Source organism: Cricetulus griseus, chromosome 6 (assembly GCF_003668045.3).
Source record: "Cricetulus griseus strain 17A/GY chromosome 6, alternate assembly CriGri-PICRH-1.0, whole genome shotgun sequence".
Classification (NCBI taxonomy): domain Eukaryota; kingdom Metazoa; phylum Chordata; class Mammalia; order Rodentia; family Cricetidae; genus Cricetulus; species Cricetulus griseus.
Genome location: NC_048599.1, coordinates 153,847,846 through 153,863,341, shown reverse-complemented (window position 1 = coordinate 153,863,341; position 15,496 = coordinate 153,847,846). Strand labels below are relative to the sequence as shown.

General features: G+C 51.0%; 1 protein-coding gene across 4 annotated transcripts; it reads left to right on the top strand.

The window, feature by feature from the left end:
* The first annotated feature begins 112 nt into the window (after positions 1-112).
* Cpt1c (carnitine palmitoyltransferase 1C) lies at positions 113-14,370 on the top strand. Of its 4 annotated transcripts, none has more exons than XM_035446248.1 (19): positions 113-508; positions 1,202-1,356; positions 1,853-1,992; positions 3,751-3,922; positions 4,627-4,728; positions 4,801-4,938; positions 7,014-7,091; positions 7,266-7,373; positions 7,491-7,536; positions 8,793-8,988; positions 9,130-9,312; positions 10,114-10,219; positions 10,939-11,055; positions 11,567-11,731; positions 12,214-12,345; positions 12,907-13,059; positions 13,524-13,637; positions 13,753-13,845; positions 14,061-14,370. In XM_035446248.1, exons 2-19 carry the CDS (start codon positions 1,216-1,218, stop codon positions 14,241-14,243), a joined length of 2,367 nt encoding a protein of 788 aa, XP_035302139.1. In that variant the 5' UTR covers positions 113-508; positions 1,202-1,215; the 3' UTR covers positions 14,244-14,370. The 4 variants fall into 4 exon arrangements, with proteins under 4 accessions (XP_035302139.1, XP_027276513.1, XP_035302138.1 ...); XM_027420712.2 differs by having other exon boundaries at positions 7,452-7,536; XM_035446247.1 differs by having other exon boundaries at positions 7,263-7,373.
* The last annotated feature ends 1,126 nt before the right edge of the window (positions 14,371-15,496 follow it).

Genomic DNA, 15,496 nt, shown 5'->3' with positions numbered 1-15,496 from the left:
ATCCACTCCCAGTGGCATCTCATGTGTCTCTCAATCCGTATACCTGCTGTGGATAGTTCTGGTGGGTTAGCCTGGCCACAAGATTCTTCTAAGATGGGCTGCACGGACATGCGGCCATTCGGCTGCGCCTAGAAGAAGACTGTGGGCTCTCACAGAGCCAAGGCTGGTCTGGTCCTTTGAAAAGATTGAAAAAACACCGGGCTTGGGATGAGGGGGTTGGACGCTAGGACTTGAAGGGGGCGGGGAGAGAACGCGGAGGGATTGTAAAGGGGCAGAAAGAGAACGCGGAGGGATCAGAGGGGGCGGGGATAAAGGCCGGGACCTGAATTCCTAGTTAGGTGCACGCGAGGAGGATGTGGGCTTTAAGGTGACAAGTGACAGCCAAAGAGGGTTAATCAGGTCGTGGACTCATTACACGGGGACTGGATATATATACAAGCGAGCCTGGGAGGAAGGAGGTGTCCGTGCGATTCATCCCAGGAGCCGCAGCTGCTGACCCCTGAACAGCGTAAGTACAGGGCAGGGCTCAAGAGGGCTATGAGACTTGTATGGGGGTAGGCGAGTGGGGCTCTCCATCACTTGTCCTGGACTCCCGTTCATTCATCACCAGCATCCCTCGCTGCCGAGCATGCGCAGTAGGGTGCTTCCTCTCCCATCCCTTTCCAGACCCCATAGTGGAAAGGACCCTCATGCCTCTGCCTTGCAATGGGAATTGAACATTGCCACCGTCGTCAGCAGGTGTTCATTTCCCTATAGGTCTAAAAACTAGTACGTTTAAAAAAGAACTAAAAAACTAGTGTTTTATTTGAAGCCCCACAACTAATCCTGGATCAATTCCCCCCACCCCCAATACTGAGCATTGAATTCTCAGCAAGACAGCCTGCTCCACTCGCTGTCTACATTCACAGAGATCCCCAATTGAATGCCCCAAGCCCTCTAACTCTCCAGCTGTGAACTGCAATACCCCTCAGGTGCTTAGTGCAGAGTGTGGAGTCCTGTGGCCCTGCTGTGGGGAGGAAGGGGTAGGGCCTGAGAGAGGAGACTGGGGGTTGGATCGCTGGGTCTTAAGGGGAGCTGGAGTCTAGATTCCTAGGGGCCTGGATCCCCTCCCAAGGTCTGAGAGCAAAAACCAAAGTCTGCACCCCTGGGTCTGAGGGAGTAGGCACCGAGGTCCAGGAGAATGACTCCATCTTCCTCCCAGAGATTCCAGGGAACATGGCTGAGGCACTCCAGGCCTCCAGCGTGCTTTCTTCACTGAGCTCCGATGGGGCAGAAGTAGAGCTCACCTCCCCGGTGTGGCAGGAGATTTACCTCTCTGGTCTGCGCTCCTGGAAGAGGCATCTCTGGCGCGTCTGGGTGAGAAGGGCTAGTTTCGTTCTGGGGATCTAGGTACCTGAATCTGGGGTGCCTGAAGCCCACGTCTGAAGATCAGGATGTCCAATCCCAGGCCACTATTAGCTGTTTGTCTAAGCCTTCATCTGGGATGCTCGATCCCACCCATTGGTCTCCCCTGCTCAGCTCTTCACTCACTCCTACCTCTTCCCCATACGACTTCTCCCCCAACAACTTCTAGAATTCAAGTCTCCTTATCTTGACTTTTATCTATTTATTTATTGGTGTTGAGTGTCAGAACCCAGGGTCTTGAACAGTCTAGGCCAGCTTGAGTAATGCCCCCAATCCTTCACTGGTGGAGTCTCAGAAAGTGCCCTACCATGGTAGATTCTAGGAATAGGCTCTATCACAGCCGGATCCTGAGCTCTGCTCACATCCGGGACCCTATAAGCCACTGAGAGTGATCTAGAGCATGCCCTTAGAGGAAACATATGACTAACAATGTCTTTTCTCACCACAGAACGACTTTCTTACTGGCATGGTCCCTGCGAGCCCCCTCAGCTGGCTTTTCCTCTTCAGTGCCATCCAACTTGCCTGCTTCCTCCAGCTGGACCCTTCTCTAGGACTGATGGAGAAGATTAAAGAGTTGCTTCCAGACTGGTAAGGACCCCCCTCCACTGTCACCGCCCTGACCCCCACCAAGAAACTCTGTGGTTTGCCTTTCAAAGAAAAACAATTTCCGGGAGCCAGCACTCTGGAGGCAGAGGCAGGTGGATCTCTGAGAGTTCGAGGCCAGCCTGGTCTACAGAGTGAGTTGCCAGACAGGTGCCAAAGCTACAGAGAAACCCTGTGTCGAAAAAACAAACAAAATGTAATTTCTGGAACTTACTTTAATAGGGGTACAGCCACAAAAAGGAGGTTCCCTCTCTTTCATTTCATACTTTTATTTGTGTGTTTTGTTTTTGAGACAGGGTTTATCTGTGTAGAGACCTTTAGTAGAGATTGTCCTGGAACTCCCTTTGTATGTGATTTTTGACTGCATGCATGTCTATCTGTGTACTACATGTACACAGTGCCAGAGGAGGCCAAAAGAAGGTATTGGATCCCCCAGAACTAGAGTAAAATGGTTGAGCTGGGAATCTAACCTGTGTCTCCTACAAGTGCGTTAGACTGTAGAGCCGTCTCTTCAGCCCGATTTTGTTTGCTTGTTGTTTTTGAGACAAGGTCTCTCTATATAGTCGTAACTGTCCTGGAACCCAATATGTAGAGTAGGCTAGCTTCCAACTCACAGAGATCCCCCTGCCTCCATCTCCCAAGATTACCACATCAGGCTTTCTTTTTTGTTGTTGTTGTTGTTGTTTTTGAGACAGGGTTTCTCTGTAGCTTTGGAGCCTATTCTGGAACTTGCTCTGGAGACCAGGCTGTTATGATAAATCTTTCCGCCAAAAGCCTCCTGAGCCCCACCGCCACATGTGAGCTTTACGCCAGCCGCCAGCCCGAGTTAGGCCCAAATGAATACACAGAAACTTGTATTAGGTTTAAAGCTGCTTGGCCAATGACTAGCATTCTCATGTTAGCTCAGTCTTAATTATCATAAATCTATATATTTTATAAGACTTATCTTATCAGACGCCTTATTGGTGTCCCTCCTTGCCGGTGGCTCACATCCTGCCGCTGGAGGAGGAAGGGGAAAAGAGAGGGCCCTTCCTGTTTCTCCTTCACTTAAATATGAGTCTCCTTGCTATGTCACTTCCTGTCTGGATCAGCACTTCACCACCACATTTCCCAGAATCCTCTTTGACTCCTAGTCCTGTCTACTTGCTGTCTCATTGGCCAAACAGTATTTTATTTAATAGTCAATAAGATAAACATACACAGTACATTCCCCATCACCAGGCTGGCCTCAAACTCACAGAGATCCGCCTGCCTCTGCCTCCCGAGTGCTGGGATTAAAGGCATGTGCCACCAACACCCGCCGGCTACCACATCAGGCTTTCTATCTCTTATCACGTAGTCAGACCTGAAACTTTATCAGGGGGCAGGTGAGGTGGCTCATTCCTTTAATCCCAGCACTCGAACTCATAGAGATCCGCCTGCCTCTGCCTCTGAATTAAAGGTGTGCACCACCACTGCCCAGCCAGTACTGGGATTTTAAAGTTGTACAACCACACCCGGCTTATGTATGAATTGAACCCAGGGTGTTTGCATGCTGGACAAGCACTCTACCATGGTGTGTACCTGATCCCAGGAAAGTGATTTTTTAGAAGCTTGGTGCTTCCATAAGGTTGGTCATGGGCAACAGAGGGACACACCCACAGTATGAGATAAATGTGTCCGTCACATGGTTGTTTCCAACGCCCACCCTGCAGCTGCAGTCCACTGCACAGCCGCAGGGGCTCGTCATATGTTCTCTCCCAGGGGTGGACAGCACTATCAGCTCCGGGGACTCCTGGCAGCAGCACTGTTTGCCTCGTGTTTATGGGGAGCCCTGATTTTCACACTTCATGTGGCGCTGAGGCTCCTTCTATCCCACCATGGCTGGCTTCTGGAACCTCATGGTAGCATGTCTTCACCCACGAAGACCTGGCTGGTATGTGAGAGGATCTAGACCACCAGAATACAAGCTGCTGTCCCTCTTTCTGGGTCTGTCTCTCTCTCTCTCTCTCTCTCTCTCTCTCTCTCTTCTCTCTCTCTCTCTCTCTCTCTCTGTAGGTCTTTGAGTCTCTTTCCCTGTGGGTCTTTCTGAGTCTCTGTCCCTCTCTCTGTAGGTCTTTCTGAGTCTCTGTCCCTCTCTCTGTAGGTCTTTCTGAGTCTCTGTCCCTCTCTTTCCCTGTGGGTCTTTCTGAGTCTCTGTCCCTCTCTTTCCCTGTGGGTCTTTCTGAGTCTCTGTCCCTCTCTTTCCCTGTGGGTCTTTCTGAGTCTCTGTCCCTCTCTTTCCCTGTGGGTCTTTCTGAGTCTCTGTCCCTCTCTTTCCCTGTGGGTCTTTCTGAGTCTCCAAATCGTCTCCTTCACCCCTCTCATCTGTCCCTCTTTACATCATCTGTCTTCTCAACCTGCATCATCTCCCCTCCATCACCTCTGTCCTCTAAACCTGTTCTTCACCGTCTCTGCCTCTCTCCCTTCATTATCTCCATCCTCCCCTTTCCCTCCCCCATCCATTCTTCTCCATCTCTCCATTCTCCCTCTCCATCATCATCTTCATCGTCTCTTCTCTCTCCCATCCTTCCACTCCCCCACATCATCTTCGTCCTTCCTTCTCCCTACCCCAACTCGGTCCTCTCCTCTGTCCCTCAGGCACTTGTCCGAATCTTCTCAGGGAGGCACCCAAGGCTGTTCAGCTTCCAACGTGCCCTCCCGCGGCAGCCGGTGCCAACAGCACAAGAGTCCGTACGAAAGGTAGGCGTGTCCCAGGGTGGGGCGGCCCCAGGGCGGCGGGGCTCTGACGCTCTGCTCCACCTCTACCTGCAGTACCTGGAGTCGGTGCGCCCTGTGCTTGGAGACGATGCTTTCGACCACGCTGCGGCTCTGGCGAGCGACTTCCTGAAGCTGCAGGCACCACGGCTGCAGCTCTACCTGCGCCTCAAGTCATGGTGTGCTTCCAACTATGTGAGTTGTGGGGGCTCAGCCCGGCCCTATGGTGATTGGGCGGCCTGCCCTAGCCACGCCCCTGCCACAGTTGCCTTGTCTCAGTGATTGGCCTGCTCCAACCTGCTTTTGATTTGTTGGCTAATGGAACTTCAGTAAGTCCTTCCTCTTGCCCAGTAGCCCGCCCCTTTGGCAGCACTCCGCCTATGCTCTAAATCCTCCCCTCCCCCACTCCGACAGGGTTTCTCTGTGTAGCCGACTATTCTAGAACCAGCTCTGTAGACCAAGTTGGCCTTGAACTCAGAGTGCTGAGATTAATGACATGAATCGGGCTGGAGAGATGGCACAGCCATTATAGGCTAGGCTCACAACAAAATATAAAGACATGAACCATAGGCTGGACTGTGGTGGCTCATGTCTTTAATCCCAGCACTTGGAAGGCAGAGAGATAGGCGGATCTCTGTGAGTTCAATACCAGCTTGGTCTACAGAGTGAGTTCCAGGACAGCTACAGAAAAACCCTATCTCGAAGAACCTAAATAAATAAATAGTAAATAAAAAAATAAAAAATAAATTTTTAAAGTATATATAGGGAACTGGAGAGATGCCTCAACAGTTAACAGCATTTGTTGCACTTACGGAGACCTGGGTTCAGGTTCCAGCACCCACATGGTGACTCAGAAGTCTCTGCAAGTCCAGTTTCAGGGGATCTGATGCCCTTCTCTGACCTCTGAGGGTGCTGCACCCTGTAGCATTCAGACAAATATGCAAGCAAAATGCTCAAACATAAAATAAATCTAAAATGTTTTAAGAAATACATATAGGACATTTTGGGATTATGGCTCAATTGGTAGAGTACACTTACATAGTGTGTGTAAGGCAGGACCATACCTGATCTGTGGACGCAGGCACTGCAACAAGAGAGACATCCCCAGCCCTCAAAACTGTCTTGATGCTTGTTTTATGTGGATTTACTGTGTGTGTGTGTGTGTGTGTGTGTGTGTGTGTGTGTGTGTGTGTGTTGTGTGTGTGTGTGCCTATAAGGTATATGTATGTACAGGTATGCATGCATGTTTGTGTGTACAGATATACAAATGTGTGCATGCCTGAGTGTCATCCCTCCAGGGCACATGATACAGTTGTGGATTTTTTTTTTTGCTTTTTCTTGTTGGGTTTTTGTTCTTTTGTATTTATTTTGGTTTTTCAAAACAGGATTTCTCTGTGTAACCTTGGCAGTCCTGGAACTTACTCTGTAGATCAGACTGGCCTCGAACTCACAGAGATTCTCTTGCTCTGCTTCCTGAGTTCTGGGATTAAAGGCATTAGCCACCACTGCCTAGCTGTTTTTTGTTTTTCAAGACAGGATCTCTCTGTGAAACCATCCTGGCTGTCCTAAAACTCTTGGTAGACCAGGCTGGCCTCAAACTGAGTGATCTACCTGCCTCTGCCTCTTAAGTGCTGGGATAAAAGACATGTGTCACCATGCCCAGCTAAGTTTTTGTTTTTGTATGAGTGTGTGCATGTTTGTATGTGTGGGTGTGTTACATATATGCAGTATCTACAGAGGCCAGAAAAGGGTGGCAGACCTAATCCCCTAGAACTGGAGTTATATGCATTTGTTACCATGTGGGTGCTGGGAACCAAATCCAGATCCTCTATAAGAGCAGCAAGTGCTCTCAACTGCTGAGCCAGCTCCCAGCTCCATCTCCTCTCTGAGATGTAGGGCCTGCTGATTGGGCTAGCGTGTCTGGCCAGCAGGTACCCAGAAATTCTCCTGTCTCTTCCTCCCCTGCACTGAGATTACAAGTGAAGCCTCATTTGTAATCTCAGTGCTCACCTGACCTTTATGTGGGCCCTGAGACTTTAGTATTTGCAAAGCAAGTACTTGCCCCTTATTCTGTTTAATGGGTACATAATATTCCATAACTAACCAATCCTTCATCAATGGACATATAGGTTATTGCTTGTTGGTAATCATAACCACTGAGATCCTTTCTGCCGTGTGACACAGGGAAGTCTGTGGGCTCCCTGGTGACACTGTCCCTCCCCCACAAGGTCTCAGCCACCCTAGCTGAGCATCTCTGATTATCCTCCCAGGTGAGTGACTGGTGGGAAGAGTTTGTGTATCTGCGCTCCAGAGGCTCACTGATGGTTAACAGCACCTACTACATGATGGTGAGGAGCGGGGAGAGGCAGTGGGTGGCCTTGTGGCCTTGATGACCCATGATGTAATAAAGTCCAGAACAGTGTCTGGAGCCACCATCCCATCTGCTTTGGAGGTCAGGGCCCCTTTCAGGGACAAGCACGGTCTCAATGTATTCTGCATCCCCTTCTTTTGCCACCAAGCAGGACTTCTTGTATGTCACACCCACACCACTGCAATCAGCGCGTGCAGGCAATGCCGTCCATGCCCTCCTCCTGTATCGCCACCTTCTGAACCAGCAGGAGATCCCACCGGTAAGGCAGACCCTTGGGTTGGGAGTGGAGGTGCAGGGAAGCAAACGGCCCAGCTCAGGAGCCCTTGGCCTCCTGCAGACACTGCTGATGGGAATGCGACCCTTGTGCTCTGCCCAGTTCGAGAAGATATTCAACACCACACGGGTTCCAGGGGTGGAAAAAGGTGAGAATAAGCCCTACTCAGTCCTTGGGCCTTCTGAGACAGCGCCTTTGGCTAAGGGCAAGGCTTTAGTCAGCCTCTGGGGGTCTCTGTCCTGATTGGAATGATTTCTGTGTGGCCTCAGGCAAATCTTTGTCCTTAGTTTCTTCAACTGTAAAATGGAATAATACTGACCTGGACTAGTATAAAGTTAAAAATAGCTTAGTGTGGGACAATCCAGAAGAAATTCTCTGTAGAGGGTTTTTTTTGGTTTTTCCAGACAGGGTTTCTCTGTATTGCTATAGAGCCTGTCCCAGAACTCGCTCTGTAGACCAGGCTGGCCTTGAACTCACAGAGATCCACCTGCCTCTGCCTCCCAGGTGCTGCTGCAGCCAGACCTCTTTTTCTTCCTTTTTTTTTTTTTTTAAATAAAAATTCAGTTTATTTATTCATTTTATTTTATGAGTTTTTTTTACCTGTGTGTAATGTCTGTGTGCCAAGTGCATGCCTAGTGCCTCTGGGGGTCTGAAGGGATCAGACCCCTGGAACTGGAGTTACACATGGTTGTGAGCTGCCCTGTGGATGCCGGGAACTGAACTCAGGACCTTTGGAAGAGCAGCCAGGGCTCTTAACCTCTGAGCCACCTGGCCCTGACCCTCCTTTTCTTTAATTGTATTTTGTTTTATGTTTATGTGTGCTGTGCATGCATGCATGTCTGTGCACCACGCATATGCAGTGCCTGTTGAGACCAAAAGAGGGTGTCAGACCCGGAACTGGAGTTACAGATGGTTGTGAGCAGCTATCTGGGTGCTGGGAATCCACTGGATCCTCTGGAAACACGGGTGTCCTTAACACTGAGCCATCTCTCCAGCCCCTTAGCAGAATTCTTGCCTAGCACACAGGAGAACCGTGGCTCCATTCTAGACACCAAATAAATGAAGTGTGGTAGACCTGTCACCCCAGCACCAGGAAGGTGGAGGCATGAGAATAAAGAATTCAAAGTCACCTGGTGTACAGAGCAAGTTCCAGGATAGCCTCCAAAGCCACAAAGAAATCCTGTCTTATAAAACCAAAAAAAAAAAAAAAAAAAAAAAAAAATTAAAGTCATCATCTGCTGCATATCAAATTTGAAGCTAACCTGGGTTACACTTGGGCTATGGGATACTACACAACTGTCAAAATTAAACAAGAGCATAGCCCAAGGGACAGAGAACATTAGTAAGTGGGTGTCTTATAACATAGCCTCTTCCCTCCTCCATGTTCTGCCCATACTCCTCCAGACTACCTCCGTCACCTCCAGGACAGCCGGCATGTGGCTGTCTTCCACCGGGGCCGATTCTTCCGTTTACAGACCCATTCTTCCAATGGCCTGCTGTCCCCACGGGCCCTAGAGCAGCAGTTCCAGGAGATCCTGGATGACCCCTCCCCAGCCTGTCCCCTTGAGGAACATCTAGCAGCTCTGACTGCTGCTCCCAGGTGAGGGCCGATGGCCTGAAGTTACAAGGATGTGCTGAGCTCCAGGGAGCAGGCTGAACTCCTGGGAGCAGGCTGGGCTCTGGGGAGTAGGCTGGGCAGGGGAAAGGGCCCGCTGGGCTCAGGCCCCTCCCACTTGGACAGGAGTATGTGGGCCCAGGTTCGGGAGTCGGTGAAGACCCATGCCGCCACAGCCCTGGAGGCTGTGGAAGGGGCCGCCTTCTTTGTGTCCCTCGATTCTGAGCCTGCGGGACTGACCAGGGAGGACCCTGCAGCTTCCCTGGATGCCTATGCCCATGCTCTGCTGGCTGGCCGAGGTCATGACCGGTAAGTCTATCAACCCTCCCACACTCCAGCGCAGACCTAGGGCCCCTCCAAGAAGACAGCCTCAGCAGCTAGATACAGGGGTCACAGACATCTGACAACCCCAAACTCGGTTTAGTAGAACAAGGAGACCTCTAGCCCAGAGAACTCATCAAATCAAGACTCTAGACTCTGTTTTTGTTTTTTTGAAATAGGGTTTTTCTGTGTAGCCCTGGAAGTCCTGGAACTAGTTCTGTAGACCAGGCTGGCCTGCCTCTGCCTTCTGAGTACTGGGATTAAAGGCGTGCACCACCACTGCCCACTATGTTTTGATGGCTCATCTTGTGTCAGTAATCATAGATGTACCCCTTCCTTTTTAACAGCTGTGTGGTATTCCATAGCCTGAGTATAGCATGATTTAGTTAACTGATACCCTACCTTTGGACTTCTAAGTTGTTGCTAGTTACTGGTCAAGATCAGCTTCTCCATTGAGCTTTGGTCAGGTAATGGAGTGTGGTCCCATGATGGAGGATTATTTAACCATAAAAATAGATCCAAGATTGTGGGTCTGTTCCTAGCCTCTCCAATGCCTCAAAAAGAGCTGACTTCCTAGAATAACAAAAACAACAAAACAAAAAAACATTCCCTGGATTTTACATCCATGTGGAGACTAGCACTCCTAGAGGCCCCCAGGGCTGGTGCCCTGCTGATTCCCCTGACCCCTCTGCACCCCGAAGTACATTCCCATGCACCAAAAGTTACACAGGTGCCCATACTATCCTCCCCACCCTGGCTGTTGATGACCCATCTAAATTTTTCTTGCAGCTGGTTTGACAAATCCTTCACTCTTATCGTCTTCTCCAATGGGAAGCTGGGTCTCAGCGTGGAGCACTCCTGGGCTGATTGCCCTGTCTCAGGACATATGTGGGAGGTGCGTTCCTAAGGCTGGGCTCCAAAGACACCCAAGATAGGCAGAGAAAAGCCCAGCAAAGAAGTGTGTCTGCCATGATGACCTGCCTGGAATTACTGGGTCACTGGGGCTCAGAGAGGGGAAGTGAATTTCCAGGGTCACACAGCAGGAAGGCACAGTGACAGTGTGAACCTAGGCCTGTGACACCTCCCACCCATGCACATGCAAAGGCAGACACACACACACACACACACACACTCACAGGGTGTTGTAGCACACATTTGTAACCCAGTCACTTGGAAAGCAGGATGTTTTTAGCCTGCGGCCAGTCTTGCTGCAAGATGAAACAAAGCTGACTTTGGGTTCAGCTGCTCCACTGCCCCTGAAGCCCTGAATTCCATCCCCAGCTGCACACAAGATGGCTGTAGTGGTACATGCCTGCCATTCCAGCACATAGGAGGCAGAGGCAGGAGAAACTGAAGTGCAGGGTCATCCTCAGCTACACAGTAAGTTCCAGGCCAGCCTGGGCTACATGAGACCCTGTTTCAAAATGAAACAGATGGGTCTGCTGGTCCCCCATCTTTATAAGGCAGCTGAGAGAGGTAGAAACCTGAATCCAGAGGGCTGAACAGCAGATGCTTATCTGCAAACCTTAACATCCATCCCACAATCCTGGCTTAGACAAGCCCTCATTCCACCCACGATGGCCAGAGGGGGATAATTGACAGTTTTATCCACAGTTTACCCTGGCCACAGAATGCTTCCAGTTGGGGTATGCAGCAGATGGCCACTGTAAGGGACAGCCTGACCCTGCACTGCCACGGCCCCAGCGCCTGCAGTGGGACCTTCCGGAGCAGGTGAGGCTGGGCTCTGATCCCCTCTGAGTCCCTTCTTCATCCTGAATTCATGGACACCTCCCTGTCTCAGCTTTCACATCACACCAAACATACCCCCGCCTTGAGTCCCATACTCTCACCAGCCCTAACCTCACCCCAAAACTTTAACTGTCCCCACCACCCATCCCGCCTTCAATCCCAGCCCTATTCTACCTCATACTTGCTTTTCTATTCCCTGCACCTTCTCTCCCAAGCAGGCCTGTCCCTACACCCATAGCCCCACCCGAACTTCAGGCTCCAAACCCAACAGTGTGCCTGGTCCCTTCAAACCTGTTCAAACTCGGTTCATCTCAGAACTTGCCCTCACCCCAGCTGTACCCACTCCATCACTGGTGCTCTTGCCCTATCTTAACCTCTTCCTGTCTTTACTTCCTGTCCCACCCACCTGCCACACCCCATCTTTCCTTCCAGACCCATGCCCAGCTCTGCCTCAGCCCTGAGTGTAAATTTCTCATACCTTCTTCCCTGGCAGATTCATCCATCCATCTCTCTGGCCCTGAGGGGAGCCGAGACCTTATCTGGCAATATCGACTGCCATGTCTTCCCCTTTTCCCACTTTGGCAAGAGCTTCATCAAATGTTGTCATGTCTCGTCGGACAGTTTCATCCAACTGGTTCTGCAGCTGGCCCACTTCCGGGTCAGTTGGCACCCACGGCACCTTGCCTCCAACACTGCCTTCCAGCCACCTCTTGTCTGTTGCTTTTGTTGTCATTGTGGGTCATCTGTTAATCTATCTTATGGATCATTCATTGTGTTTTGGATGAACCTTTTGAGGGGGTAGGGGGCAGGGTCTCACTGTGTATCCCTTGTTGGCCTCAAACTCACAGAGATCCACTTGCCTCCACCTTCCAAGTGCTAGACTTAAAGGCGTGCACTCCCAAATCAGGTAGGTCAGTCATTTGTTGTAGGTTGATCGTCTCGTGAATTGGCCATCTTCTGGATCATTCGTCCTATGTGGATCAGCCATATTTTGGGTCAGCCATCTTGTTGTAGTTCTGCCATATTGATTCCTCTACATATTTGTAAGCAGAGGGAGGTTGGCTGGAGGACAGGACAAAAGTGGATCAAAGCTGTGAAGACACCTGAGGTCAGCTGACAGGTTCTTCTCCTTTTCCCCAGGACAGGGGTCAGTTCTGCCTGACTTATGAGTCAGCCATGACACGACTCTTCCTAGAAGGCAGGACGGAGACGGTGAGGTGTTGCACTAGAGAGGCCTGCCAGTTTGTGAGAGCCATGGAAGACAAGAAGACAGTGAGTGTGGGCCTCACTGAAGCCTCCACCATTTGTGCTCACAATTGCAGATGCCTGTGGGAGGGGTCTCTACAACAAGGGACAAATCTTCTCTGTCAGAGTCTTCAAAAATCCCTGCAGGAGGGAATAGTGACAGACTGTGTTTGGGCTTTAATGGGGTGGTATGCAGTTCTAGGGGAACACTTGGCGGAGAACCCTGTTTCCACTCATTCTCTTGCTCTTCTCACTTTAGCAACCATGAAGTCATGTGACCATGACCTCCTCTTCACCATGCCTCAGGTTGCTTTTAACCTCTCTCCACCTGTCCCAAACCTTCAGCCATGAGATGCTGAGGCTCACTGGAGGGTCTAAAGGTCCTAAAGTCAGGCACATACCGTTATACCTGGCTGTGTGACCCTGGACAAGTCACTTCCACTCTCTCAACCTATTTCCCCTCTGTACAGTGGGGTAGATATCCCTGTCTTGTAGGCATACTGGGCTTGAGGCCCAGTGTGATCCAGGTTACCAAAGTAAGCCCACACCCTGTCTTTCCATGACCTCTGACTGCCCTGGGGGACCCAGGACCAACAGTGCCTTGCCCTGTTCCGGGTGGCCGTGGACAAGCACCAGGCTCTGCTGAAGGCAGCGATGAGTGGGCAGGGGATCGACCGGCACCTCTTTGCACTCTACGTCACGTCCCGATTCCTCCACATGCCATCGCCCTTCCTGACTCAGGTCAGGGAAGATGCTTAGGAGAAGTGGAAATAGCAGGAGAAGGGAGGAATTCGCAGCAAGGAGGGTGATGTTGGAAGAAGAATGAGTGGAAGTGTGTAGAGACGGCCAAGCCGGAGAGAGGGGCTGAGGGGCCCGTGGGGTTCAGCAGCAGAGCACCGGCCCAGAATCCCCCACTGAGGGGCTGAGTGTGGATCAGTGGTAGAGCCCCTGCCTAGCGGCTAAAGTGCATGGGGTCAATCCCCAGCACTATAAAAGAAAGGAAGGAAGGAAGGAAGGAAGGAAGGAAGGAAGGAAGGAAGGAGAAAGCACAGTAGAAGAGGGAGGGTGGGGTCAGGAGAAGGGCGTGGTTAGGGGAAAGAGGGCATGGTCAGAGCACAGCCACTGACTTTGGAGGAGCTGGCATAGGAGGAGGTCTGGCTTGCCTTGGAGCAAAGGGGGTGTTTTTCCGCTCATGTTACCCTCAGGTCCAGTCGCAGCAGTGGCCACTGTCCACCAGCCAGATCCCGGTGCAACAGATGCACCTGTTTGACGTCCACAATTATCCGGATTATGTTTCGGCTGGAGGTGGATTTGGGCCTGTGAGTGGATGTGGTCCAGCCGCTGGGCAGCCAGGACCAGAGGGATGGGGATTCCTGCCCTGTGGGTATGGAAGAGGGGCTGGGCTACTGGCTTGCTTCACTCTCCCCACTCCAGGCTAACGACCATGGGTACGGCATCTCCTATATCTTCATGGGGGAAAACATGATCACCTTCCACATCTCCAGCAAGAAATCAAGCACAAAAACAGTGAGATGAATGAATGCTTTCTCGCCCCTCCCTAAGTCTGGGACTGAGCCATTCACACCCCAGGGTCCCTTTTCGAGCCTCCTTTCTCGGCTCTGGCCTCCACCATCAGATACAGGGGTCTAGGCCTCAGCCTTCTCCCCCAAGACTCCATGGTCCATTTTTTAGCTGCCTTCAACTCTCGCTGCTGTCCCTAACCCTCGTCTGCTTCTCTTTAGGACTCGCGCCGGCTGGGGCAGCACATTGAGGATGCGCTGCTGGACATAGCCTCCCTGTTCCAGGCCGGGCAACATCTCAAGTGCCAGTTCAGGCGACTTGGGGAGAAATCAGGATATAGACGTGGCTCTCTCTCCAGTAAGACTGTGGACCCCAAGGTCCCCACAACCTCCACCAACTTTTGAGCCCGTCAGTTGGGAGCTGGTCTCCCTCAGGAAGGAATGCTCTGTTCCCAGGGCTACGCTGGCACAGACAGGGGTACCAGGGATCCCCACACCCATCTGGTAATAAACATACTTGAGTTGGGTGCCACCTCCACTGTGCTGTTGTGCAGGGGTGGGGGAGGGTTGGGCACCTCTTCCACTCAGACTTGGATTCACAGTTGTGCTCACCTTAACCATAGCCCACACCACCATCTGAGCAGATTCCACTCCAAACTCCCTGGCTTAATTAACTCTTCAGACCATAAGCCCAGCTCCTGCCACCCAGCCCCAAAGGTCCATTTAGAACATCCCCAAGTAAGGTCTGAAGAGCAGTTCCTTTCTGTGAGGAGAAGGCTTGAGACAGGATGTCATGTAGTCCAGGCAGGCTACTCTGGAGCTTACTGTGTAGTAGAGGGTGAGCTTCAACTCTTGATCCAGCTGTGTCTGCCTCCCTGATGCTGAGATGGCAGGTGTGTGTCACTGTGTCCCACTATTGAAAATCAAGCAAGTCCCAGTATCATGGGGCATGCTCACACCTTTAATCCCAGCACTCAGGAAGCAAAGGCAGGAGACCACTGGAGAGTTTAAGGGCATCCTGGTCTACAGAGTGAGTTCCAGGACAGCCAGAGCTACACAAAGAAACAATGTCTCAAAACAAAGAAAAACAGTAGCCCGGATATACTCTTAACCTAATACTTCAACCTTAGTTGCAAAAACGGGGTGAGGGGCTCTCCTAGGACATGAGGGACTGAGGGCCAGAAAAATACCAGGGCGCTCTTATACACCCTCAGGGGAATTGCCTAACGCGCCTCTGCTCCTCCTTCTCCTCTCCCTTCCTCCACTTCCTCTTTGTTCTTTTTGTTCCCTTTTTTTTTTTTTTCAGACAGGGTTTCTCTGTATAGCCTTGACTATGGTGGGAATAAATGCATGCACCAGCCCCCCTCCCCTTTTTTTGGTTTTTCGAGACAGGGTTTCTCTGTGTAGCGTTGGAGGCTGTCCTGGCACTCGCTCTGGAGACCAGGCTGGCCTCGAACTCACAGAGATCCACCTGTTTCTGCCTCCCCATTGCTGGGATTAAAGGCGAGCACCACCAATGCCCTGCCTCTTTTTAAATTTTTGTTTGTTGTGGTTTTTCTTTTTCTTTTTTTCTTTCTTTTCTTTTTCTTTTTCTTTCTTTTTGAGACAGTGTTTCTCTGTGGCATTGGAGGCTGTCCTGGAACTGACGTTAAATTTTT

What these genes read in the sequence shown, in the direction of transcription:
- Cpt1c (XM_027420711.2), top strand. Translation starts at nt 1,216, where the DNA reads ATGGCTGAGGCACTCCAGGCCTCCAGCGTGCTTTCTTCACTGAGCTCC. An exon ending in CCATGGAAGACAAGAAGACA is followed by an intron (nt 12,346 to 12,906) that starts GTGAGTGTGGGC and finishes TGGGGGACCCAG; the next exon opens with GACCAACAGTGCCTTGCCCT. An exon ending in CTGGAGGTGGATTTGGGCCT is followed by an intron (nt 13,638 to 13,752) that starts GTGAGTGGATGT and finishes TCCCCACTCCAG; the next exon opens with GCTAACGACCATGGGTACGG.